The sequence below is a fragment of the Colletotrichum graminicola genome (genome assembly GCF_000149035.1).
Source record: "Colletotrichum graminicola M1.001 genomic scaffold supercont1.59, whole genome shotgun sequence".
NCBI lineage: Eukaryota > Fungi > Ascomycota > Sordariomycetes > Glomerellales > Glomerellaceae > Colletotrichum > Colletotrichum graminicola.
The window spans coordinates 233,827-260,866 of NW_007361063.1; the positions used below are offsets into that span (position 1 = coordinate 233,827).

At 53.6% G+C, this 27,040-nt stretch overlaps 5 protein-coding genes across 5 annotated transcripts; 4 read left to right on the forward strand and 1 right to left on the reverse strand.

Moving 5' to 3' along the window:
- Positions 1-779: 779 nt before the first annotated feature.
- GLRG_10367 (AMP-binding enzyme) lies at positions 780-14,078 on the reverse strand (the record flags this gene model as incomplete). Its single annotated transcript, XM_008101052.1, has 8 exons — positions 780-3,988; positions 4,065-4,420; positions 4,525-6,804; positions 6,917-8,414; positions 8,509-10,562; positions 10,692-12,659; positions 12,711-13,151; positions 13,213-14,078. 8 exons carry the CDS (start codon positions 14,076-14,078, stop codon positions 780-782), a joined length of 12,672 nt encoding a protein of 4,223 aa, XP_008099243.1.
- A 522-nt stretch (positions 14,079-14,600) lies between these two features.
- On the forward strand, positions 14,601-16,523 carry GLRG_10368 (cytochrome P450; the record flags this gene model as incomplete). The annotated part of the gene is made up of 2 exons (XM_008101053.1): positions 14,601-15,722; positions 15,798-16,523. 2 exons carry the CDS (start codon positions 14,601-14,603, stop codon positions 16,521-16,523), a joined length of 1,848 nt encoding a protein of 615 aa, XP_008099244.1.
- Positions 16,524-17,879: 1,356 nt separating this feature from the next.
- On the forward strand, positions 17,880-19,078 carry GLRG_10369 (zinc-binding dehydrogenase; the record flags this gene model as incomplete). Its single annotated transcript, XM_008101054.1, has 2 exons — positions 17,880-18,472; positions 18,547-19,078. The coding sequence occupies 2 exons, from the start codon at positions 17,880-17,882 to the stop codon at positions 19,076-19,078; spliced, it is 1,125 nt and encodes a 374-aa protein (XP_008099245.1).
- Positions 19,079-19,441: 363 nt separating this feature from the next.
- GLRG_10370 (O-methyltransferase) lies at positions 19,442-20,347 on the forward strand (the record flags this gene model as incomplete). Its single annotated transcript, XM_008101055.1, has 1 exon — positions 19,442-20,347. One exon carries the CDS (start codon positions 19,442-19,444, stop codon positions 20,345-20,347), a length of 906 nt encoding a protein of 301 aa, XP_008099246.1.
- Positions 20,348-20,815: 468 nt separating this feature from the next.
- On the forward strand, positions 20,816-22,550 carry GLRG_10371 (cytochrome P450 6A1; the record flags this gene model as incomplete). The annotated part of the gene is made up of 4 exons (XM_008101056.1): positions 20,816-21,132; positions 21,206-21,722; positions 21,822-22,301; positions 22,530-22,550. The coding sequence occupies 4 exons, from the start codon at positions 20,816-20,818 to the stop codon at positions 22,548-22,550; spliced, it is 1,335 nt and encodes a 444-aa protein (XP_008099247.1).
- Positions 22,551-27,040: the final 4,490 nt, after the last annotated feature.

Here is a 27,040-nt window from a genome sequence, read left to right on the forward strand (position 1 = left end):
GGGGGGTCGGGATGGAATTACGAGGGGTTCACAACTTATGGTACCAACACAGCCTTATGTAAGGTACTAAGCGGACTTCTCGGACGTCGTCTCCTGCGAGGGGAAAGTGTAGCTGCGAGGAGGGTCGCAATGGTGGATGTGCTTCCTTGTCTTTTGGCCGTCTTTGACCGCTGGTGTGGCCGGATACTACGTTTTGTCCCTTTGCAGCTACATTGATCACTATCCCCAAGCCCGTTTCCCGCTGCTCATGACTCGTCTTCCATATACCCCCTGTCAAGAGCTGTTATATGATCCAGGCTTTTGTAGCTGAGGAAATACGTCCTGGGACAATCTACTTTATCTCGCTGGACCTTGTAAAAGACTTCAAAATCGGGTTTCCGCTGTATACAGGGAATGGAAACGGAAAGTGTTGCAATAGCAGTAGGGGATGCGGGAGAACACGGGAGTCACGTGAGTAATCACGTGACTCACCGTCCGGCAGAATGTGGGGTCCATACCCTTGCCAGCTGAACGCTGGCAACAGTATTATTACCTTAATAATCCATGACCACCTTCTAGCCCATCACGATCGTGATCCTTGAAGTAAGGGCATCTTCCGTGACGGGAATAAAACCAACAGAAAGCTACTGAGAGCATATAATAGTACGTCATTTGCAACTGACGCCGACCCTTTTAAACCACATACATGTGTAACCTCATGGATCCTAGGGCTGCTCTTACTCCGGCTCTCGCAATTCACTGAAACAATCCCCCCGTCCTCCTCTCTCCATGCTCCAATCCTATGAATATTGTGAGCTCAAGAGTCGCGGCCAGGTAACCGGCCGCGATTCTCCCAAGCTCACGAAGAAGGCCGACAGCACGGGGTTCATTCCAAACCCAGCCGCCTCTCGGACCCATTCCTCAAGGGTGAGCTCAGCAACGGGCGCGCCGAGGATGCCCTCCATAGACTGTCTGAAGCCCGACAAGGGTACGACGACGTCGCCCACAACGTGTCGATAGCGGACGCCTGCCTCTCCGTTTGTCTGTTCCTCGATGATGCCGGCGTGGATGTTGCGCATCATGCTCTTAACCGCCTGCTCCAAGGGAACCATGCTGAGAAAGCCGCTCAAGTTTGGAAGCACGCATACTGCCTCTGTCAGCTTGCAGTATTTGAACAGGTTCCAGATGATGTCCATGTTAGCTGGCTCCTCCGACGCATCCTGCCCTGGCGCGTTGTTATGATTGCTGTTATTGTCATCGCCGCCGCCGCGCTGCACACTGGTGAGGCGGTGAATCCAGACTGACCATCCGTCGCCACGACCTCCTTGCTCTTCGGCACAGCCGTCGTTTAATTTCTCCAGATATCGTTCGCTGGCCCATTTGGACGCGCTATACCCGTCGAAAGCGTCGGCGGCAGGTGGATAACGTGCGGCAGACTCCTCGCCGAACTCCTCCAGGCCGGCGTATTGCAGAACGCTTGCCGTCGACACGTAATGGATGGGGATCCTCTTGCCGACCAGCAAACACATATCCACAATCTCCCGGGTGGCTCCCAAGTTGGTCCTGCGCAGGGATGAATACGTCTTGAGGTGGGAGGTGTCGGCGCCGTTATGGATGATGAGGTCCGCCTCGCCGAAAATGGTGCGGGCCCGGGTCTCGCCCAGGCCCAGGCGGGCGAGTCCGAGGTCTCCCTCGCTCACTACTACCTTGCCGTGCCTCAGAAGTGGGAGAGATGACAGGCGGGCAGCGGCGTCTCGCACCCCGATGCAGTGAACCCGGTGGACGCCTGAATCGGCGATCAAGGCTTGCAAGTACGCTTGCCCCAGCAACCCCGTCGCGCCCGTCAAGACGACGACGACCGCGCTGGGCGATGCCGGTTGATGAGGGACCGACATCTTGAGCGCTGCCAACGTTGTCTCGGCCATGTCCGTCTCGGCATCCCAGTCGAAAGTGCACGTGGTGGCCGGCTCGGAAGACGACAACCACCCGGGTGATGTCGAACCAGCGTCGTCAACCAACTTGGCCATGGCTGCCAGGCTGCTGGAGGCGAACAAGTTCACCAAGGGAACGCGCAGCCCAAACTCGCGGTGGATGCGCGCTTGCAGTTGAAGCAGCAGCAGCGAGGTGCCTCCGACGTGAAAGAAGTCCGTCTCGCTCGTCACGGTGCGCAGACTTGTGACGGCAGTCGAGATGACGTCGTACCAAACGCCCTTCAGCCGGGCTTCCGTCAGAGACAAGGCGGCGGCGGCTGCTCTTTCGCCGTTGTCGGCGCTTCCATCGTCGTCTGCGGATGCCGCCTCGGGCAACGGAAACAGGGCAACGGCCCTGCGGTCCAGCTTACCAGACATGGTCCTGGGAAAGTCGGGCACCGGCACCACGATGGCAGGCCACATGTACTGCGGTAGCGGCAGGCCCGAGGAGAGGCGACCGAGAAGCGTCTGCCGCTCGTGAGCATCTGCCGGGGCCTCGTACTGATTCAGCTTGACATGTGCCACCAGGAACTCGGCGCTTTGCGGCGTCGAACGACGGGCGGTGACGACAACTTCGGACAGGAAGCCGTGCGACTCTTCGAGGATCGCCTTCTCCACTTCCTGAAAGTCGACCCGCAATCCCCGGATCTTGTGTTGCGTGTCTCCGGACCGACGACCTTGGATCACAAGCTGGCCGTCGGCGCGCCAGCGGCCGTTATCGCCGGTGCGGTGCATGGTGGTCCAGCCTTGTGAGAGGAATGCTGCCGGCGCCAGGTGGTCTGGGAGGAACTTGTCGGCCGTGGCGCTCTCCGTCTCTGTCCCCGTCTCTGTCTCTCCCAAGACGTAGCCAGCAGCAACGCCAGCTCCGCCGACGAATATCTCACCTACCACGCCCGGTGGCACGGGGCGGAGGCTCTCGTCGAGCACGTATACGGAATAATTTTGCAATGGCCTGCCCGCGGCGGGAGGCAGCTGCTTCGCGTCGTCAGGGCCCAGAACCCCAAACGTCGCGAAGAAGGTGATCTCGGTAGGGCCGTAGATGTGCATGACACGCGGCAGTTGTCCTTTGCTCTGGCGCGGGCCGCGGACTGCCAGGAGCTCGACCACAGCGTCGCTGCCGGGCTCTCCTCCGCTCACGGCCGTCCTCCAGCTGCTCACTCCAGCGGCCAACAGGGCTCGGTCTCCGTAGGTCAGCCAGTTCTTGTACTCGGACGGCACTGCGCATGTCACGGTCACACCCTCGGCCGCCATGATTCTGGTAATGGCGCCGGCATCGACGCGCTGCGCCCGCGGCACGATGCAGAGTGTGCCGCCGTACGCGAGGGCCAGGAAAGCCTGCAGGTAAGCCATGTCGAAGCCGATGGAGCTCTGTTGGAGGACGACGAGGTCGCCGCCTCCGCCACTTCCAGTGCATGTGTCCGTTAGCAACCGGGGCACGGTGAACTCGGCCCAATTGGTGAACCCCTCGTGCTTCAGGCGGATACCCTTGGGCGTCCCCGTCGATCCGCTGGTGTAGAGCATCATCGCTGGGTCTTGGGGTCCCGGCGGTAGCCGACCACGTGCGGTCGATGAGGCGTGTCCCAATGTCGCCGCCTCGATGCGGTCGACTCTGAGTATTCTCACGCGCTCTTCGTCGCTGATGGTGGTGCCCAACGCCCCCGCGGCCTGCTCCGCCGTCGACGCGTCGACGAGGAGGATGGTGGCCTTGCTGGAGGCAACCATGTCGGCAAGACGCTTTACAACGGTGCCGGCGTCGCAAGGAACGCACACTCCGTTGATGCTAAAGGTTCCCAGCACCGAACAGATCCAGTCGGGCGTCGATTCCTGGTAAACAACCACGGACGCTCCGGGGGCGCATCCCACCGCCACGAGGGCGGCACCGATGGCTCTCGACTTGGCAATCATGTCTCCGTATGTCATGGACGGGCCGCCGTGGGGTGACTTGAGTGCCAGCGAGTGCGGGTGTTCTTCTGCGAGTGCCTCGATTCTTCCCAGGACCGAACCGTAAGTCCTTGTCCACTCGGACGGCGAGAAGTCTCCTAGAGCCACGCGACACGTCAGCATACACTAGGTTCTCAACTGGGGGGGGGGGGGGGGATTGCTATCCAAACTTACCCTGGCCAAAGCCGAGAGCAAGCTCAATCTCTGACGTCTCGTAGATCTGTGGCGCGGAAAACACTTGACCGGGATTCGTCACAAAGGCCATCAACAACTTCTCATAGGCCCCGAGGATGATCTCGGCATCTCGTACAGTGTACATGTCCTGGCGAACAATTAGCACCAGATGGCAGCCGCCGTCTTTACCATCGTCGGTGATGTCGAGTGCCACGTCGTACGGCACCGGTGGCAGCGCGAACGAGAGCATCTCGAGCTCGCAATCCCCCCATTGTTGCCGTTTGGGCAGTCCCTGGCGGTAGTCGAAAAAGGTTTGGAAGATGGGCGGGTGTGTCGACGAACGGGGGACGCCGAGGCTGATTTCGTTTCACGAGATTAGCCGAGGGACCAAAAGCAGACTATGCGTGACGTTGCGTATATTCACACCGCCGTAGGTGGACAGCAGGGTTTTTCAACTTACTCGTCGAGTAGGGCCTGAAAGGGAACGGCCGAGTGCGCCAGGGCCTCGTCAGTCGTCTGCTTGGTGTCTCGGACCGCCTCGTCAAAAGCCAGCTGCGGATCGCTGAGGAATCGCAGCGGGATCATGTTGACGTAAGGGCCCAGGCTCTCCATGGCGTCGTCGTGAAGCCTGTTGGCGTCGGCTATGCCGATGGCGACCTCGTCGACGTCTGCGAAGCGTGCCAGGCAGGCTCGGAAGACGGTGAGGAAGAAGTGGAACGGTCGCACTCCGTGGTGCCGACAAACGTCCCAGATGCGAGACTTGGTAGAGGCCTCGACTTGCAGCTTGGCCTGATGGTTCCTGTACGCGCCTTGCTCCGAGCGGCTCACGACCGACGAGACGCTTAACAACGGCAGCGGAGACGGGCACGACGCGAAGGTTTTCCTCCAGAAGGCGAGGTCGCTTTCCCACGCCCCCTCGTGCATGGCCTGGATCTGGCTCTGGGCAAACGACGAGTACTGATAGACGGCATCGGCGGGAGTCATGTCGCCGTCACCCTTGTACAGTCGGATCAGCTCGTTGTTGAGGATGGCGGACGAGAAGCCGTCCAGGACCAGCGAGTGCGTTCCGTATAACAGGAAGTGTGTAGTGGGGGCCAGGGTAAGCAGCACGATCCTTAGACACTCTCCAGCCGAAACGTCGTAGCTGTAGGCGTGGAGTTCTCCGGCGACGTCGTGAGCCTCCTGCTCGTCGACGATGCGCCGTCGTTCCAGCTTCAAGAGGCTCCGCTCCATGATGCCCGCCTTGGTTCGCCCGTCGACATTCTCGAAGCAGGTCCGGAGGATATCGTGGCGCTGTCCGAGCTGCAGTACAGCCCTTTCCAGCTTGTCGACGTCTACAGGACCCGTCAGACGGAACATGCCAGTGTGGTTCAGGCCAGCACCATCGTCGACAAACGAAAGCACGAACCAGAACATCTTCTGGCTGAAGGAGGGCTCCAGCCAGCGGGATACAGCCGGCCTCGCTTCGAAGAGCTTCCCATCTCCGTCTGGGGCGTCTTCGTCCACCGCTGGGGGGGTGATGGCTCGGGACGTGGTAGCAGTGGTTATGTCACCCAAAGAGGCCGACGGTGATGTCCAGGATTCCGTCTTCTTATCGCTACTGCTGTCGAGATCGGATTGTATCTCCGGTTCTATCTCGGCCTCCGGGTCCACTTTTGTCTCCGGCTCCGACGCCGACCCTACAATATCCACAAGAGACGCAGAACGATCCGGAGATGGGGGGTCGGCGGGCGTGCGTTGTTCCACATTGGGTACCAAGTCGCGGGGCAGCTGGTCGACGCCCATGTCCACCAGCTGGTCGACCGACACGCCGCTGAGGATCTTCATGACGGGTAAGTTTACATTAATCGTCTTCAACCACCACGTCCTGATCTCCACGGCGAGGAGAGAGTCGAGGCCCATGTCGTCGAGCTTCACGCACGAGAGCTCGTCGACGTTGGCCTGATCGTCACCGCCCGGAAACTGGAACAGAGAGCGGACAAAGGGTACGAATCCGTCTTTGACGATGCGGACGGCCTCTGCGCGGGACGTGGCCGACGCGAGCAGGGCCCTGACGGACGCCCTGTTGTCTCGCGAGCCGCGTGCAGTCCCCGCGGCGCCTGCGTCTTCGCTTGTGTTTCCGTCTTCGTTGCGGATGAAGTGCGTGATGGTGGGGTTGCTGAACCAAAAGGCTTTCTTGTCGGCATTTGCGCTCTCTTTCTGCAGCCCCATGGCGATCTCCAGAGGCCCGCAGCGACGGCCAGAGACGTCGCGGGCGCGTCCGGCGACGACGGCCTCGGCGAAGTGCTGATGGAAGTCCTGTTCAGAAGTGAGCGTGTAGCCCGAGGTGCGGGAAAAGTTGGTCTTTGATGTTTCCGTCTTTTCCGAGACGTAACCGACGCCCAGGACAGCCGCGATGTGCATGACGGTGGCGGCGAGCCCTCTCCGCCTCCGCGCACCTGCCAGTCCCGCCATGAACAGATTCGCCGCCGAGTAGTTGGACTGGCCCGGGTTTCCGGTGACGGCAGTGAGGGAGGACAGGAAGACGAAAAAGTCGAGGTCGATGTTGCCCAGGAGGCTCTCGAGGTGCACGCTGCCCCTGACCTTGGGGTCCGTCACCACGCGCATGTCTCGCAGCGACATGTTGTCAAAGGCCATGTCTTTTAGCACCATGGCGCCCATGGCCACGCCTCCGAGCGGCGGCATGACGGCGTGCATGTCCCGCAGCAGCGCTTCCGTGTGTTGCCAGTCGGTGAGGTCGCTGAAAGTCTCTGTGTAAGCTGAAGGAGTCCGTTGGGATGAAACTGAAGTGACGAGGCAAAGGGAGTGAGGCGGGGGGGGGGGGGGGAGCACAAAGCTGTATTGCCACTTACTTTGAATATATTTTGACGACGACCGAGCGGTCTGCCATCTTGGAAAGCCACGACGTAGAGACGTTGGGGCTGCGGCTTGTGATGACGAAGTATCTGGCCCCTTGGCCGACCATCCATTCGCATAGGGATAGGCCCAGGCCGCCCGTGAGCCCGGCGAGCCAGTACGTCTTGGTGTCGGAAAACAGGTGCTGTTCCTGGGGCCGCTGGTGGAGCTGAAGCTGCTGGTCGATCGTCGTCACGTTGACCGGACTCTCGTCGACGCCGTCCCACTCGACGACGACACGCAGCTCGGTAGCCTTTGGCAGCAATGCGCCTGCGTCACCCAAAGCTGCCTTGGCGATTTGTGCTATAGGCATGAGTCGGATATTGGTCGTCGTGTTGGACAACAAAAAGGGCGTGTCCTGCAGGGCGTAAAGGACGGCGTGACGGAGGCGGTGGCCGAGGGTTTCGGCGTTGGCATCAGCACCGTCACCGTTGAAGAAAACATCACCATGGCCGAGAGGCCGAACAGACGTTGTCTTGTCGCAAATCATGCCGGCCAACTCGACGACGCGGCAGCGCTCAGGCAGGCGAGAGATGATACGGCCAACGACGCCGTGTCCTGCGTCATGGCATATCAAGAAGGCGCTTACGCTGGTGGACACGCATCTCTCGACGGCCCGGAAAGGAGCGCAGGGGTGGATGAAGGACCAGCCCAAGAGCTCGCAACGCTGCCGGCTGGTCTCCGAAGTCAAGATATCCACGAGGACCCCGCGGTCTTTGGCTTCTCTCTGCAGAATGGCCGCGAGGGCTGACTCCGGCTCGTATGCCACGAGTTTCTCGCCGCGGGACAAGCCCCGGAGCACGTCAAAGGCTACGAGGTTCAAGGCGACGAGCCACAGGAACCGACCAGCGCCGTTCGGGTCCCGGAGGAGGCGTGCTCCGCCTTCGTCACGAACCGGTACCACGGTCGACTTGTCTAGAGGGCAGACGGCAGACGAGAGATGGTCGGACAGCACGACGCGCGGGACATTCTGCGCATCCCAGGCGAGGTGGACGTGGGCTCTCCTGACGCCGACGGAACACGCCCGCAACAGAGAGTGCGTGACGTTGACGGCCTCAGGCTCGGCGCTCTCCTCAAGACAGAGGATTTTACCTTGTGCGTCGCGTCGGATGCTGACCACGCGGGTAGCCTCGGACTCGGCTTTCAGCCTTCGCGTCTTTCCGATGGGCCTTCGAGCCGAGTTATAGCGGTCGTTCATGTCTCGGTCCGGGACGAAGCGCGGGATGAGCAACTGACCCTCTCGGTCGAGGACAAGCTCCCTCTCGGCCGTCAAGAGCATGGAGCTCGCGCCCTTGGTAGCCTTGTCCTGCTGGTTCCAGGCTGCTGAGGCGGTGAAATGGAGGAGGGCCTCTGTCAAGGCATCGGCCGTCATGGCCTGCGTGTCTTCAAAGTCGAGAAATTGGAAAGACAGCGTCGGGATCTCGAGGAGTAGTGAGCGCACCAGTCCGACCGTCACTACACGGGACGGGGAGCCTCGGTCAGCACAGCACAGCACGGCTACGATGTTTGGACGACCGACGATCAATGGGGGCGGAGGGGGGAAACTTACTGTTGGCAAAGGGTTCCTCGGCCCTTCGTCCATGAGTGATCCAAAGAATCGCGCGGGCGCTGTTCAAGATGGTCTTGATTGCCTCGAAGGTGGCATCATCGAGGCTCTTCATGACAGGCTCCTCGGCGTCGCAGAGGCTCAGAACGGTCGTGGTAGCCGAAGAGAGCGTCCCGAGCGAGGCGGCCTTCTCGAGGCCATCGACCTGCACGACGTGGCGAAAGTACCGCTCGAGGAGAGGCTTCAACGACCGACAGACCGAGCCGTCCGCGGCGCCAAGTCTCCCACCACCCACAATGACAAGATCCTGCAGGGCGGGAGCCACCGCGGTCAACTTGGCGACGTCGGCCGGCGAGAAGGAGAGCGGATTGCGGAGGAAGCTGACGCCGGGGTCGACGGCCTGCGCGACAAAGACGGTATTGGACGCCAGCAGCGGGTGGGCGATGGGCACGACCGAGTCGACACCGCCGAAGCCGGCACCCCGGAGGAGGCGATCCCACTCGGGCAGCGGCACGAAGGGCCCCAGGACGCGGCCGTCGCCGCCGCTGCTCTGCGCGCCCAACCACCAGCCGGGAAACGTTCCGAAGATGGCGCCGCAACGGGCCACGTCGTTGTCGACCCCCTCGTTGAGCAACAGCCAGCCGCCCGGCCTCAGCAGCTTCCTCGCGTTCTTGAGAGACTGTGCGAGGACGGGCGTCGCGTGTAGCACCATGGAGGCGACGACGACATCGTAGCTCTCGATCTGGAAACCCTGCTGGACCGGGTCCTTGCCGATGTCCAGAACCTTGTACTTGATACGCGAGGCGGCTGCGTGGCTGATGTGGTCCTGGAAATACTCTTGCGCTGTGGGGAAGAAGCCCGACGAGACGTCCGTGAAGACGTACGACGCGAAACTGTCACCCACGGTTTTGAGGATGGCCTTGGTGGCGCCCCCCGTGCCCGCACCGACCTCGAGGATGTTCAGATGAGCATGCCTATGCGTCATCTGCTTGACGGTACTCGCGAGATTCTCGGTGGCCTCGGCCATGCCGAGGGCGTTGGGGTAGTAATCGTTCAGCAGCTTGTCGCGCATGCTGACCTCGATGGCCGTCGTCTTGCCGGTGACAATGTCAACCATGCTGTCGCCGATCCTGTTGAGGAGCTGATAATCAACCACGTCAACGTAGGGCTCGGCGGCGGCGGAGAGTATCTCGCGCGTGTCGTTGGACCACTCGGCCTTCCAAAAGGGCCACCGGGTGGCCGCGAGAGTCTCGACGTGTTGAGCAAAGCCGAACAAGGGGCTCAGAAGGTGCTTGTCGCCGCGGCAAGCGTGGTCGACGGGGACGGAGCGCTGAAGGCGTCGCAGGAAGAACAGGGAAAGCCTCTCGAGGAACTCGGCCAGCTGCAGCTTGCCCCCGTCGGAGCCGGCCGGCTTGCCCGAGGTAGCATCGGCAGACGCCAGCCTGTTGGCGTCTGGGGCCGCGCGATCCCATACCAGGACAGACAGCAGCTCCTTGTCGTGCTGGGCCGTGGCCGCCGAGAAGGGGACGCAATGGAGACCCTCGACCTGAATTATGGCGCAGGCCGCGTCGTCGTCGTCGTCGTAGTCGTCGACGACGACCGGGCTTGGGGGTGGATAAAGGTCGACGTCGCCCTTGAAGATATGTCTCAAACCGCTCGGCTGATAAGAGTCAAAGGGGAGCTTCTCTGCAGTGGGCATGACCTTCTCGCAGGCTCCGACGTCGACTAAGACGCTTTCAATGGTCTTGGGAACATGCATGCTCCACAGGCTCCCATCGTACGGCATGGCGCGGGCGAGCAGGACAGCCTGGAACGCCGCATCAAGCGTCGCCGGGTGAATGAGCAGGTCCGTCCGCTCCTTGTTGGGTGGCGTGGCAACCCAGCCCCGGACGAAGCCCAGCCTACGCCGAAGCCCGGACAGGGCGCGGAAGGGACCGGAATACTCGTACTCCAACTGGCTCAGCGAGCTGTAAAAGTCGTCCTCCCTAACGGGCAGAGTGTTGTCGGCGAGCGGGCCCCGAGCGGGTAGCGTCAGTGGTAGCGGCGGCGGCGCTGCTCTTCCTCCTCCTCCTCCTCCTCCTCCTCCTCCTCCTCCTCCTCCTCCTCCTCCTCCTCCTCCGTTGGAGTGCTCTTCGGGGACGAGGAGGATCTCGAGATGGCCAGAAGCCAGCAGGCGGAGGGGAGACTCGGCTCCCATGCTTCGCGTGGTGCCCGAAGAGGACCCCGAGTAGGTGAAGTTAGCCGTGATGGCATGTCTGCTCGCGTCGTTGACGATGCTGTTTATCGCAAATACGGCCTCGACCTTGGAGTCGTCATCGTCAAAGGCCATGGCTTGCTGGATATCCACTTTGTGGACTCGGATCAGGCCCGCGCGTTCGGTTCCGAGTCCGAGTCCGGGCGGACGCATCGCAACGAGCTCCCTGCCGGCCTCGATGGCTAGAACGATGTACCCGGCGGCGGGGAAGACGGACTGGTTCTGTAGACGGTGGCCGTTGAGCCACGGCATCTCAGCCGGGCTCAGGAACTGCCGCCATCGGAGCTCGTGGCCCCGAGACGACTCGCCCATCAGGTGTCCGAGTAGCGGGTGAGGCTTCCCCCTGTTCAAGACGGCGTTGGCGAGCCTCGAACGGTGCCAGTGGCGGGCGTCGTGATCCCAGGAATACGATGGGAGACCCTTGATGACCCTCACCGGCTCACCGCCAGACATGAAGGCCTCGTACGCTCGCAGGTCGAGCGGACCGAGGTGCGTCCAGATGTGTCCGAGCCCTTGAGCCACCGAAACCACGTCGTCATGGGCTCTCCGGAGCAGACCCGTGTACGGCACCGTCCGTCCTAACATTTCCTCGAGAGTCTGCGTGGCCGGAGTCTGCAGGGCCGGATGGGGCCCGACCTCTATGACGGCCTGCATCTCGGAGGCGCCAGGCGACGAACAGACTCGCTGTAGAGCCTGCATGAACAAGACGGGGCCGACGGCGTTCTGCACCCAGTATGGGCCTTGGAGGCTGTCCAAAAAGCCGTCGCCGTCGTTACCGATGTTGCTGCCAGTGACGCTCGATATCCATGCACACCTGGGAGGAGAGACGCGGATGTTCAAGTCTCTGAGAGAACGGCCGTAAGGTCCCGCAAACGGCGCCATGTGATGAGAGTGATACGCCTTGTCCACCTTGAGCAGGCGGGCGAATTTGTTCTCGTCCTCAAGAATAACCTGGATGTCGGCAATGGCGTCCTCGTCTCCGGAGAGCGTGAGGCTCTTGAACGAATTGTAGGCCGCGATGGATGCCCGGCCGCGGAAGACGTCCGAGTCAACCAGCTCCAACGCATCCTCCGACGACACGCCGACCGCCAGCATAGATCCCTTCTGGTTGTCCGGTCCGCACGCCAGGCGGGTGTGTAAGCCACGGTAGTAGGCGATGCAAACAGCGTCGGCAGCTGACAACACGCCGGCGGCGTACGCAGCGCCCATCTCGCCCGACGAGTGGCCGACGACGGCGGCGAACTCGATGCCCAAAGACCGCAACATATCTACCAGCAGGACCTGGACGGCGGTGCAGAGCGGCTGGCTCAGCTCGGCTTCGGCAACGCGCGAGTCGTCTTGACGAGTCAACTCCTCGCGCAGAGACCAGGTTGGGCGGTCAGCAGGCGGCAGCTGCGCAAGTCTTTCCTCCAGCGAGGCTATCCTCGATGCCGCCGCGGTCGATGCCGCGAGGAGACGGGCGCCCATGGCGGGCCACTGGGCTCCCTGGCCGGTGAAGACGCCCAGGATGAAGGGGGCCCGTCTTTCCGTGCTCGCGTCGCTGTCCAGCCGGAGCCTCACGATGCCCGAGGCGTTTGCGTCAGCACCTCGACACTTCTCGGCAAGCTTGGATCGGAGCTCGCTGACGCTCGATGCCGAAACTGCAGTCGCAAAGGGAAGGCGGCTACGGCGGCTGTGTAGCGTATAGGCCAGGTCTCGTAGGCTCACCAACTGTCCCTCGTCCGTGTCCAGGTAGTCGGCCAGGTTGCCGAGCTGCCTCCTCAACGACGTCTCGGTGGCAGCCGAGAAACAAAAAGGGGAAAACACCGGCGGCCTGTCGGGGTATTGCTGCGGCGATGATGGCGTGGCCGTCGCGTATGACTCGAGTATGGCATGCGCGTTGGTGCCTCCGAAACCGAAGCTGTCGTCGTCAGCAAACACTCTCGGGAACTCTTTTCCAACGGCGGCTTACTTATTAACGCTCGCGCGGCGTGGCTCGCCCGCCTCGGTAGGCGGCCAGGGTTCGAGCGACGTCGGTACGCGCAGGTTCGCCATCAAAGGCTCTATCCGGGGGTTCGGCCTCTCGAATAGGAGGTTTGGCGGAACGGCCGCGTGCTTCAGAGCGAGCGACGCCTTCAGGACGCCAGCAATGCCGGCCGCTCCTTCGGCGTGGCCGCAGACCGTCTTGATGCTTCCCACTAGGAGTGTGTCGCGCCCGCGCTCCTCGTTGGTCTTGGTGGGTCGCCCGCCGAAGAAGGCCGAGTGTATGGCTTCGGCTTCAATGGGGTCTCCGGCCGGCGTTCCCGTTCCGTGGGCCTCGAAATACTGGGGCCGATCGGCCGGACGGTGGGGATCCAACCCCGCTCGCCGGTACGTGTCCCGGATGAGAGCGGATTGCGCGCTCGCGCTTGGCCTGGGAGGATAGGTCAGCCTTGTTCAGTCCGTAACCGAAATTAGACCAAGAGGACCCTTACATGGTAATGCCGCGCGTCTTCCCGTCTTGGTTGACGCCGGTCTCTCTGATGACGCACTCAATGTCGTCGCCATCAGCCACGGCGTCGCAGAGTCTCTTCATGACGATAGTCGCTACGCCCTCGCCTCGAGCGTAGCCGTTTACATCAGCGTCCCACATACGTCCTCTGCCGTCAGGAGAGAGCATCTGAAGCTTGCTCTCACCGACATAGGTGACGGGGTCCATGATCATGTTGGACCCGGCGGCGATGGCGACCCGAGATTCTCCCGACCTGAGCAACTGGACGGCTTGGTGCACCGCCACCAGGCTAGAGCTGCAGGCCGTGTCTATCGTCATACTCGGGCCGTGCCAGTCAAAGAAGTAGGATAGGCGGTTGGACATGAGGCTTCGCGCTGTGCCGAGGATGTGGTACATACCAGTGCTCTCGGGATCCCGCATCATGGACTGCTCGTACTCGCTGATCATCATGCCGACATAGCATCCCGTGTCCGATCCCCTGAGGGCCTCCATGGTCTGCCCCGCGGCCTCGAGGGCCTCGTACGTCGTCTCCATGAGCAGGCGGACCTGAGGGTCGAGCACCGCGGCTTCGGCAGAGCGGATTCCGAAGAAGCCTGCGTCGAACCGATGCTCGACGCCCTCTCCGGAAAGAAAGTACGCCCTCATGTCCTTGACGTTGCTGTGGCCATGATGCAACGGATCCGGGTGGTGAAAGCCCTCGGCGTTGAAACGTGACACCGGCAGCGGTCCGCCGACGTCCCTGGGATCGCGAAGTAGTTCCCAAAGCTTGGATGGGGTGACAGACTCGCCGGGGAAGCGGCAAGCACTGCCGATGATGGCAATAGCATGGCTTTGATTGTGGGGAGCCATTGAGATGCAGCAATGGTATGTGGTGGTAGGAGGATGGGTTGTGGAGATGTTAGGCTGTTGTTCGAAGTCCCCATGATATATCACTGCTCATCATGCTATCCGGGAGCTAACACTTTTCTCTTAAAACAGACATGCCTTCCATTCGTGTTCGGCTCGAAGTGGTGATACTGCGTTGAGAGAGCCCCCTGGGCCCGTTGCCGCCTGGATTCTCCGTGATGTCCACAGGACAATATATTAAACTTTGTATGACGATGAGTCGCACCCCGGGACACGCAGCGTGTGATTGACGTGAGGGTTACAACAACGAACACGACAGCCATGGAGACATCTCGGCTCTATGACGTATGTCTTCCTAGTCAGTGGCAAAGCGGACATCATTTCTGCGACGCCATGAGTGTCTTGCTGTCTAGGTGTAAGGAGAGGTCGAGCCGAGAATCCTGAAGGATACGAACGAGATTTAGACAAAAGTATCAGTCACCCAAGTCTTGCTCTGCTCCTAATCTCAAACAACTCATCTTCAACATGTCACAAACTTCCTACTTGGTCCCCATTGGCTCAAGCCTGACAGACATTCTCGCAGCACAACGCGGCGTCTTCGGGGGTCTTGTCCTTGCTGTCTTCGTCTTTTTACTGCCGACTCTCCATCTTCTCAGACGATGGGCGCTGCCCAAGCCCATCCCTGGCATCCCCTTTCGGCCTGAAGCGCCACGCAGCATCCTCGGCGACATTCCCGCCCTGCTGAAGGCCATGTCAGACCCAGACCATACATACATGCACTGGATCGAGCAGCAGATGCGAGAGCTCGACACGCCCATCATGCAGCTCTTCATACGTCCATTTTCGAGGCCTGTCCTCGTTCTTGCCGACTTTCGAGAGGCCCAGGATATCCTCATGCGGCGCAAGGAGTGGGACCGGTCAGATATGCTTCGCGACCTCTTTGGCGGCCTGATTCCCGGCCATCACGCCCGGGAGCGCACAAACGAGGTGTGGAAGTCCCACCGCCGCCTGCTGCAGGATCTCATGTCGCCGCCTTTTCTACACAACGTGGCCGGTCCGGCCGTGTACGCCAATGCGCTGAACCTGATCCGCCTCTGGGACGTCAAGGCCGGCATCGCCCGGGGCCGGCCCTTTAGCGCTAATGACGACGTTTACAAGTCGGCCCTCGACGCGGTGCAAGCCTTTGCGTTTGGCTCCGACTTTGAATACAACGCGACGAGGCCCAACGTGGAACTGCTGGATGCACTAGGTGGTGATGACATCCGGGCATTGCTGAGCGCTGGCGGCGGCGGCGACTACGCCGGTGAGGACGCACCCGTCTTGTTCCCCGAGGCGGAGCCACATGAGGTCGTCACCGCTACCCTGCAGCTCGCGGAATCGGTCGAAAAGGTCCAAGGCTGGCCGTCCATGTCTCTGGCTTGGAAGCTCTTGCGTCTCATGCCAAGGCATCGTCGCGCCGAGCGTATCAAAGACGCATACATCCTCACCGAGCTCAAGCGTGCCGTAGGAAACCTGCAGCTCTCGCACTTTGATGATAAGAACCACGAGCCGCGTTCGGCCGTGGAGCACATGACGCGCCGCGAGGCGAAGATGGCCGAGAAGATGGGCAGAAAGCCCGATTTCTACTCGCAGGACATGATCAGCGAGGTAAGTAATGACAACATTGAGCCCTGATTTTTCGAGAAGCGGGCAGCAGGATAACCAACGACCGGTCTCCCGCAGACATTTGGTTTCGTCATTACCGGCCACGACACGACCAGCACCACTGTGCTCTGGGCTTTGAAGCGGCTGGCCGACAACCCTGTCCCGCAAGCGCGCCTAAGGTCTGCCCTCGTGGGTGGATTTCCTGGGGCGGTTTCGGACTGTCGGAATCCTTCAATAGGAGAGATCACGGGCACTACCATTCCCTACCTGGACGCTTTCATGGAAGAAGTTCTACGCGTGGCTGGCACCAATGCAGCGCTAGACCGCCAGGCCATGAACGACACAAAGCTGCTCGGGTACCCGGTGCCCAAAAACACCGTCATGTTGATTCTCACCCAAGGCTACAAGGTCAGCAGAACCCCCTTCCAGATCGAGGAGGGCCGCCGCAGCCAGAGCAGCCAGGCAGTCTTGGACAGGGGCAGGGCTCGCAGCGAGTGGGACGCAGATGACGTGTCGAGCTTTAAGCCTGAGAGGTGGCTCGTCCCGTCCCCGGGAGCAACGGCATCGGAAGTACAAGTCAGCTTCAACCCTGAGGCGGGGCCTCAACTGGCCTTTGGCTTGGGAATGAGGGCCTGCTATGGCCGCCGACTCGCGTACTTGGAGTTGAGAATCATGCTCACCCTCATTGTGTGGAACTTTGAGCTTCTGCCCTGTCCCGATGACCTGTCAAAGTACAGCGCCAGGATCGGGGTGACGACGAAGCCAAAGTCGTGCTACGTTAGGCTACGCAAGATCACGCCATGATGTTCGGGACTAGAGTCACGCTCCGCCCCGAAATGAATTGTCGCTTGACCGTAGCTTGCGCAAGCATGAATCCAGGGTGGAAACGGACGTTGTCTGATCTCCGCGTCCCTTTATCCTCTATATACCTATATATTAAGCTAACCTTCCACTAACCTCCTTATAATTTTAACTCAGTTTTATCTTATACTATTAAATGCCGTGAGCTCTTAGTTAGTGTTGTAGTACATAAGGCGTTAATTACTGCTTGCGATTGATGGCGTCGTTTTTACAACAGTTATGAGCCTAGTTCGCTCTGGTGTGCTACAATAGTACAGCCCTAGAGTTTAGTGTCTAAGCGTTATAGACCCTATAGGTTTAAATCATACATAAAGCCTATAGATAGGTTGCACTAACTCTACTAGATTGATAGGTTAAATAGGTACCTGCTCTAGGGACGTAGTGGACCCTAGGGGGTGTTTAATAGCTTCCCTGTTAACCTAGTAATGATATAGGTAGATAGATTATAAAGATCGATTTCTACAATCTAAGGGGGTGTGTTGTAGTACATAAGGCGTTAATTACTGCTTGTAATTAACAGCGTCGTTTTTGCGATAGTCAGTAAACCTTATTTAACTACTAGGCTTAATATAGTAGATACTACTAGTAATAGTAGCCTAATGCTAGGCTATAGTAGCGTAGCTAGACTAACTAGCCTATCAAGGGCTAGTGTGAAGTAAAGAGATTTAAACGCAAGTAATTGTCACGAGTTAGAGCACACAGTAAGGCATATAAGAATAAGGGTCTAAGTGGCTTGTTCTATGAAAGAGTGACTATGAGAAAGAAAGGTCCTATATACAGGCTGGTTATACGAGTAATGATGGTTGCACACGTGAATGGGCACGTCGCAAGTCAGATACAAAGAGCGAGTAATGTATGAAGCTATCGTGACAGTAATATAGGTGATAGTAGGATACGTGTAATACACACACACTTAGGAACTAATAGTTCTACAACGTGACAAGTAAAAAGAAGGGAAGATCAGCAGGAGACATGGATGAGAAGCAAAGAGGACTTGTGGTTAACGCCATTAGGTTACACTTGTCTGGAGTAAATTACGAACAGGCGGTAGAACTTGGAAAGCCAGAGCGGGCATCCGGTGCGCCGAAAATTGCATCGACGATAAAAAAAACATTAACAATTAGACCGTCGCGATGACGCTTGCTCGTTTGTTTACTTAAGGAGGCCCTAAAATCGTCAACATCTGGTTTTGAAGCATGCTCTAGTCTCTCCAGTGCAGCCTAACGTTTCTCCTCATCACGCACTTTACCATCGTTCTTGTGTCCCCAGTTCCCGGCGGCACCGCCTGTAAAGCCCGACATGGAGCAAGAAGGAAACGCCGGCGTGTCCAAGATGTTGTCCCCACTGCCCCGGCAGCAACGTGCCGTGGTAGAAGACGCAGCTGGGCAACCTGTCGTCATCGCAGACGCGCCTGTTCCCGAGCTTCGACCCGACAGCATCCTTGTCAAGACGGTTGCAGTGGCCATCAACCCCTGCGACTACAAGCTAGGCACCCTCTGCCCGTCCCGCGGAGCCATCATCGGCACTGACTTCGTCGGCGGCGTCATCCAGATTGGCTGCGATGCAGCGCTGCTGCGGCCAGACCTGCGCGAGGGTGACATCGTCTGTGGACTGATCCACGGCTCCAACCCCGATGAACCAGATAACGGAGCTATGGCCCAGTATCTCCGTGCCCACCCTCAGTTGATCTTTAAGGTTCCCAACGGCATGGGTACAGCCGAGTCGGCAACTCTAGGGGTCGCATTGGCAACGTCAGCACTATCGCTTTGGGGCGCGCTGCGGTTGCCGGGAACGCCGCAAGAGCCTCGCAACGCGAGCAAGACTCCTGCGTACGTGCTCGTGTATGGTGCTAGCACAGCAATGGGCACCATGGCGTTGCAACTACTGAAGCTGTACGTTTTCCCTCGTCGGCCCCCGGACATGGTGGCCAGACAACCCCGGATCTAGATTGATAAGAAAGTTCCAGATCAGGCTACACGCCCATCGCCACCTGCTCGCCCAGAAACTTTGACCTCGTCAAGTCCTATGGAGCGGCCTACGCATTCGACTACGCCGACGAGGACGCCGCCATCAATTCCATCCGCCTGATAACAGGAGCGAACGGGCTGGAATACGCCCTCGACTGCATCGCAGATAGCTTTTCGGTCAAGTGCTGCTTCGGCGCCATGGCCCGCACCGGCGGCCGGTACGTTTCCTTGGAGCAGCTTCCAGAGGAGCTGCGTCCCAAACGGCGAAGCGTGAAACAGGACTTCGTCTTTGCCCTGGACATTTTCGGATTGCCCATCACGGCTTACAAGGGCTATGAAAGGGACCCCGGTTCCGGCAAGCATCAGTTTGCCGTCCGTTGGTACCGAAATTTTCAGCGGCTTCTCGACGAGGGCAAGCTGCGGGCTCACCCCTTGCAGCTTCTCGAAAGCGGACTCGAGGGCGTGGTGACGGGGCTCGACTTGCTTCGGTCGGGATCAGTGTCAGGTAAAAAGCTGGTAGTGTTTGTTTAGAAACCTCCGCCTTCGGAGTCATACGCTCTTCCGCCTGCCCATTCTTTCTTGATAATGAATTAGTATTGTTGGTAAGTGGGTGCGGCCGAAGAGCTTAGATCTGAGTGTGGCAATGAGATACGGGTTTTTTGACCAGAGGCCGTCGTGTTCATCTTCCGCTTAGCCAGGAACCTTTGGTAGATGGAGGTCCTTTGTGAAGAATCCCTGTGTCACGTCCAGGGAGATTTGACTTCTTCTCCTAGATCATGTGCTCCCGCTGGTGCCACAAGCTATTTAAACCTGTCCAGCTAGCAGTGAAGGAAGCCATGAGCGAGAGACCCTTGAGCCCCCCCATCAGACATACTGCATCACCCACTTCTTACCATGCCCTCGTCATTACCATCAACCGAGCCACTCGACAAAGGCACTGTAGGCCTGACCGGAGCCGAAGAAACGCTTCTCATCACACTCTACCACCGCGCCAAAGATGCCGAGTCTCCAGACCCCGTTCTCAATGACCGGTACGCCCTGGAGGCTGTCGCTCGTATACGCGCGCTTGGCTACGACTTCTCGCGCACCGATGCCGGCCGTGCGAATAGCGCCGTCACCGTGGCCACGCGAGCCCGCATCATCGATATTTGCACCGAGAGGTTTCTGGAGCGGCACCCCGGACCGTTGACGGTGCTGCATCTGGCTTGTGGCATGGACTCGCGCTGCCGTCGGATTGATTGGCAAGCCGAAGGTCGACTGTGGATCGACGTCGACACCGAGGATGCCGTCAAGATGCGTCGCCGAATCCTCCAAAGCCCAAGCCCACGCGCAGGGGAGTATCGGCTGTTGGATCTCAACATACTTTCCGAAGGATGGCTAGACCGCTGCGACATTCCCTCGGGACCGCCGGTACTGGTCGTCTTCGAAGGGTTGACCATGTATCTTACCGAGCAGCAGAATCTCTTCCTTGTTAGTAGCATCGTCAACCACTTCCAGAAGCGCCATGTGCCAGGGCAGATGGTCTTTGACGCCGTGGGCTCTGTGCTGTACTTCCTTATCAATACGGTTTTCAGGAAACAGCTAGAGCTGATGGGTACGCGCTTTTCTTCCTATTTAGATCATCCCAGGTCACTGGAGGAGAAAGTCCCCGGGTTGATTTATCGAACACGTGTGGCTCGATTGGCCGACGTCGGGATACGCGAGGGAGCGAAAGGCCGTCTCATCCGCTGCCTTTTGTGGGTCCTCGATATCTTCAACGTGGCCGAACGGTTTGGCGGTAATTACGTGTTTGAGTTCTAGGACGTGAATCGTGTGCGCACAAGTCCCACCAAAAAGGTTGAGGGTTGAGCAGGGTTGCTTGCTCCCGTACATACATACCCGGCCGAATATAGAGACGCTGTCAGACTTCCATCTTTGCGGACAGCCCGACAAGGTAGCAGTCGGCACCAATTGCAGATCTTCCTGTGAGCCTTACCCGCAACACTGTTGTACGATGTCAAGGGTGAACAAGGGGTCTTTAAACTATCACAGTAGCAATAGAGAACAATCGGCATTGGGTTTACCCTTACGGCCGGTTGAAGCCGCTGACAAACATGATGCAGGCTAAACGGCCTCGAGACTACTCCCTATGTACACCACGCCTCTGCTTTATTGCTCCCAGTTTGAACTAGAAGGAGATGGCAACAGTGGTTCATCAAGCTTCTTACCAGCTTCTGAGCAAGGACTTCGTATCCAGAGAGCCCTTCGATCGCGTACCGGAAAGTCACGATGAACATGGTGCTGGATTACCTCCACTGGTCGACTGCAGTCTACTGCGGCATCATCGCTGGTCTTTTTCTCCTTGCTAGCGCCGTTCGTCAGCCACCGTTCCCTAGTAACGCCCCTCCTTTAGCCAAAGAAAGCTATCCTGTCCTAGGGGCGTTGAGGTTCTTCAAGTCTCGAAGGAGTTTTTGTCAAGATTCTTCCCGCAGCACCAAAACGGGGAACTACAGCTTCCATGTTGGGAAACACCGCGTCGTAGGCCTTTCCGGGCTCGAGGGCCGCAAGGCATTCTACGAGTCAAAAGAACTCAGCATGTTCGAGGGGTACGTTTAAACCTTGTGTGGTCTTGATGTGTACACACATCTTACGACAGATGTTTATTACCCCATTCTCCAGCTATTCGGTCCTGTTAAGTGCCACGCCTGACATCGATCCTGGCGCGGGCGAAAATCAGTTCGTCTCATGGTTCAACAAAACCATCACGAAACTGTTGAAGAGGGAGAACTTTGTCAAGAACCTCCCCATAATGGTCAACGATGCAACGACCGCCATCAGCCAGCTTCTCGATCGCTGCGCGGAGAATCGTGGCGTTTTCGATCCCTTCGACGATATCAACAAGCTGGTCTATCAGCTCAACATGCGCACATTGGGTGCCACGGAGATTGCCGAATCTCCATCTCTGCTGGACAAGTCTCTCCGCCTCGTCGATGAGATAAACCAGAACAACAGCACTGCCCGCATCATATTCCCATTTGCCATCACCCCCACTTACCTTCGGCGCTTTGTCGCTGCGGGTCGTCTTTATCTCATGTTCAGGAAGCTTGAGCAAGATAGGAGAAGGACAGGTAGGCGGGAGCAAGACACCTTGCAATTCCTGATGGACGAGGGCGAAGATACCCTTAAGATCATCATGGTGAGTCATCTCGGAGAGTTCAGACGGCCCAGATGAGATGCTACCAAACGAAAGCTCGTCAAAAGCGCACAGAAACCTGACAGGATCCAACTCGTATAGTTTATAGTTGCCTCACTCTTCGCCGGCCAGCTCAACTCCGGGGTGAATGCCGCCTGGGTTCTCTGCCGATTGGCCGCAGACGCCAATTGGGCCCAACGAGTCCGAGCCGAGGTAGAAAGTGCAGTTGCGAAACGCAGGACTCGATCGGAGCAGACGGATTTGGATGTGCTTAGAGAGCTGACTATAGATGACTGGGAGTCGTGTTTCCCCACGACCAACCTCTGCCTGCAGGAGTCGATCCGCTTGCACACCGTCGGGGCCGCGTTCCGCAAAAATATGACAGACCGCAATGTGCCCATCGGTAAGACGGGCGAGGTCATACCTAGAGGTGGTTTCGCTGCGCTTCACATTGACGATGTCCACATGAACCCAGACATCTACACGAACCCCTCTCTGTTCGATCCTGGCCGCTTCTCCCCAGACCGTGCCGAGGACAAGAAGGCGCCGTTAGCATATGGCGGGTGGGGTCACGGACGTCATGTGTGCTGTGAGTCACTTCCTCTTCTGAAGCATCGTCTACTACGTTTCATGCTTCGCAATTTGCAAATACTAACCTGAGATGATGTTTGGAAAGTGGGCATGAGGGTGAGTTTTTCCAATCGAAACCCATCATGTCTTGGTCACAATCCAAATGGCTGACAGCATTTAGTTTGCTAAACTAGAGCATGCCATCATCACAGCCGTGTTTGTTACCATGTGTGACTTCAGTTTATGCGATACGAACGGTAGGGATGTGGACGGACTGCCCCTTATCAATCGAGAGAAGCTTGTTGTTGGTAGGCCTGACGAACCAATTCGTCTCAAGTGCTTCCCTCGCTGTTAGTGCCGAGTCCTAGCTTTAATGCATCAAAGAATAGATGATTAGTTATTGTTAAAGTGTGGCAATATACTAGCAATTTGGAAAGGTCTATAGCAAGATGGATGTTAGGTGTATTACTAGGATAGAGTTTACTACCTAAATAGCTAAAATCTAATAGTAGATACATTGAAAACCTAAGGTAATACTATAGCTGGAAATAAGTAGAGAAAATCCTAAAAAAATAGATAGTTATATATACTAGTAATTAACTAAGGATTATGGCTGTATTGACGTACTTCATTAGAACAAACGCCTCTCCAAACACGCCCGGGGGTCAGAGTAGCTTCATAGTGTCTCAAGACAAGTCCAGCATCATCCTCATCATCCAAAACAGACTTTACCCAGTCAGACTATGTTCCATACCGTCCGTTTACCGGAACAGGGCCCACCACTTCAGGTTGGCGAAGCTATCACAAAAGATGCTGCCTCCGCTCCATCTAGATGATTCCAGTGAGGGCTGGATTAGTAGTCAAGTCAGTAGGAAGGGGGTGCTGGCTTGTATAGAACAAGCGTTTTATACCTCCTTGTAGAATATAACATTGTAGTGTACTATCTGATTTATCAGTATATTTCCCTCTACAAAAAACTCTATAAACAAAAGTATAGACGTTATTCTGTATTAGAAGAATACGGTTATATATAAAGTACTTTCTATACTTTTGTCGCAAAAATGACGCCGTTGATTACAGGCAGTAATTAACACATTATGTCTCTTGCACAGCGATTCTGTGCGACACACCCCCCCAGGCCAGAGAGAGCATCTCAGCCTCTTTGGTCTGCATGCCTGAGTTAACAGGGAAGTCACATAACCTATCTAACAGAGTGTATGTATTATCTGCCTTCCAGGGTTGTTACGAGTAGGAATTAAACCCACGAGGTCTATGCGCTCAGCACTAACTACTACACTATGCTATTATAGCACAACAGAGCAAACTAGGCTCATAACTGTCACAAAAACAACGCCGTTAATTACAGGCAGTAATTAACGTATCATGTCTCTTACACAGCGATTCTATGCAACAACTTTCTATTTATACTATTCCTATAAGTTCTTATTATGTTGTAGAGGCACTGTTTAGGTAGGAAAGGTTATAAGGAAAACAGCTTAACTATCTATAGTGTAGAGATAGGTAATCTAGCTTAAAGAAATACGTATTCTTTAAGTAGGTCAGCTACATAAAGACAAGGCTTAGTGTCGGGATATCATCACTTGGGTTGCTAACCGGAAGTCGGTGGGCCGACTTCCGTGATCACGTGCTGTCCCACGTGATCCACCTCAGCCACCACTTTCACCTATAATATCTACAGCAGTAACTCCTCCTATTAAATCATAGGGATACTAATAGTTAATTAATTAATTATATAATATATAGATCTAGTTAAAAACCTATAGAACTATAGAAATTCCCCTATTTCTAGGTAGGGAAATCCTAGACTAATTATAGCTATTTGTTACAACCTAATAAGTTACAGGCTATGTTGCCCTACCTAACAGGCAGACGATAGGCAATAACAGTATTTATACAGACAAGAGAACAGGAATAGACAGATGACTCCCTAGAACAGAAGAACTATAGTACAAGTTATATAGAGATAAGAAAGTAATTATGTAATAAGGTAATTACTAGTAATTATAAAAGTAAGCGCTTACTAGTATTTACTAAGCGCTTACCTTATATAAGAATAGTAATTACTTATAACTATTAGTTAGAAAGAACTATTTAGGGAATAGCTAGGACTTATATATAGGATAGACTTAGACGTACTTAAGGGCAGACTTCTATAGCTTTTTAGTAATTAACTTATAATATATTTTTTAAATACCTTTTAGTATCTAACCTTAGTAATTTAATTAATAAGAAGCTATATAAGCACTAAGGCACCCTTAACTACCTAACTAATTACTAAGTAATTAATAAGACTAATAATAATAATAAACACTATTAACTAAGTATTAATCTTTACTTACTATTAGTAGAAACCTTACTATCTAGAAACTAGCTATAACACTTTAATTACTTTTATTTAAAGAGTTAAATATATATATATAATATAGTATAAATATAAAATATAATATAAATATAATATAGTTTAATATAAATATAATATATATATTTATATTATATTATATTAGAAAAAGAATATATATACTTATATTATATTTATATTATATTTATATTATATTTATATTATATTTTATATTTAATATAATAATATAAGATATAATATTATAAAGTAAGATATATATATATATATATACTATAATATATATAGTATAGTATAAGTAATAGAAAGAGTAAAGTCTTATTATTAATTATAAATAATATAAGTAAAATAGAATTAATACTAATTAAAATTGTTTATAGTAAATATAATTTATAACTATTAAAATAACTTTATTTTATATATTAAGACTTATAAATATAGTAATTTATTTAAGTAAACTTAGTTAACTAAAAATTTAATATATATATATATATATATATATATACTAACTATACTTAATAACTAGATTCTTCTTCTATATCTTCTACTTCTTTATCTTCTTCTCCTTCTTCTATAGTACTATCTTCTTCTTCTATAGAAGAGTATTTAAATTCTATATTAAAGAGATTACTATTAAAAGCGTATAGTGGAGTAATTAGGGACTCTAGTTATAATAGTGAAGTGCAAACAAATATAACAACATCTTATAACTTAAAGTAACTTAGTTATCTAGATTAATTATAATAAACCTTAAGGCTCTAATTAGGATTTTAATACTAATTAAAGACTTTAAGGTTTAATTAGAATAAGCAGAAGGCTCTCTATTACCTAAGTTATTACGTATTAGCTAAATTAAGTGTAAGGTAAGGCTCTTAATTAATAATTTTAAAAGTGTAGAAAAGGTTAGAAAAAGAAGTATAAAGATTCTCTATTTACTATAGCTAATTAGAAGGTTCTTATACTTTCTAGCTGCTAATTAGACTTTCTTCCTATATTAAACCTAATAATAACTTATAATCTCTGTCTTTACTCTAATTATCCCCTATAATTTTTCTAAAAAAGAAAAATAATCTAAAAAGAAAAATTATACCTAATATCTATTAGTCCTTATTCTTATTATCTTTATCTATATCCTTATTATTAGCTTTATCTTATTTAATCTCTATATTAAAGTATATCTAGTCTTCTTATTTCTATAGTCCTAATAGTAAATACTATAGTGTATATACTTATATAGTAAATATAGCCTTAGCTACTAAATCTTAATACTAATTAACTTATTTATATTACTTATAGTTAAGTATATACTTATCTAGCTAACAGTTTATATTACTACACCTTTATTACTAGTCTATATATTATTAAGTATACTAAATATATAGTGCTTCTTATTCTTCTTATTCTAATTACTATTCTCTTATTATATTCTTTTTTACCTCTTTTTATTTTTCCTAGACTCCCTTTAGCAGTAGTTTAGGTAACAGAGTTTCTATAACAACTTTAGCTCTCTTTTTTAGACTTTAGTGTTAGGATAAGGTATTCTTTATAAAGGATAGCTTAAATAATAAGTACGCTATCTTTAATTAGGGTGTAGTAGGTCTAATTAGCTAAACTATAAGGAGTTTTAAACTATTTACCTTCTAATAATAAGGTAAAGAAGTTAAGGGTATATTAAGACTTACTTTATTCCTATTTAGCTATACTACTTTACTTTATATTTTAGTAAGTCTTTTACTTATTATAGGGTTACTTTTTTATTTTACTTTATATTTATAGTCTATTAGGTTAAAGTTAGTAGTATTAAAGTCTATATTAGGGTTAAACCTTAAACTTCTAGACTAAGATACTTATGTTAGCGTCTAGTTTAGGTTAATACTTTAAATAAAGCTTAATATAACACTTAGTGTCTTTTAATTATAGTTCTACTTTTAACGTTTTTATTACTCTTTTTTTTCTAGGTATACCTTTAATAATACACTAGGTAATTAGTATATTATATTATAAGCGTTATTCCTAATAAACTAAAATTCTAAGCTAATCTAAGTAATCTAGTAGCGTTATACTTATTTACTATAGTTAATAGTCTAAGATTAATTATTATCTTAAAAGTCTATTAAAGTAAGGTATATTAATCCTAGTTAGAGCACTAATTAGAACCACTTAGTAATATATAAGCTATACTTCTAACTACCTATTTACTAGACTATATCTACTATATAAGCACTAGAATAAATTAGACTTAGTATATATAGTAAAGCCTTAAGCTTAGTGTAGAATTTTATAAAGGCTTTAATATTATTAATAAAGAGGGCTTCTAATTTTCCTTTATACTATATTAGGTTATACTAATAAATTATACTATCTCTCTAATTAA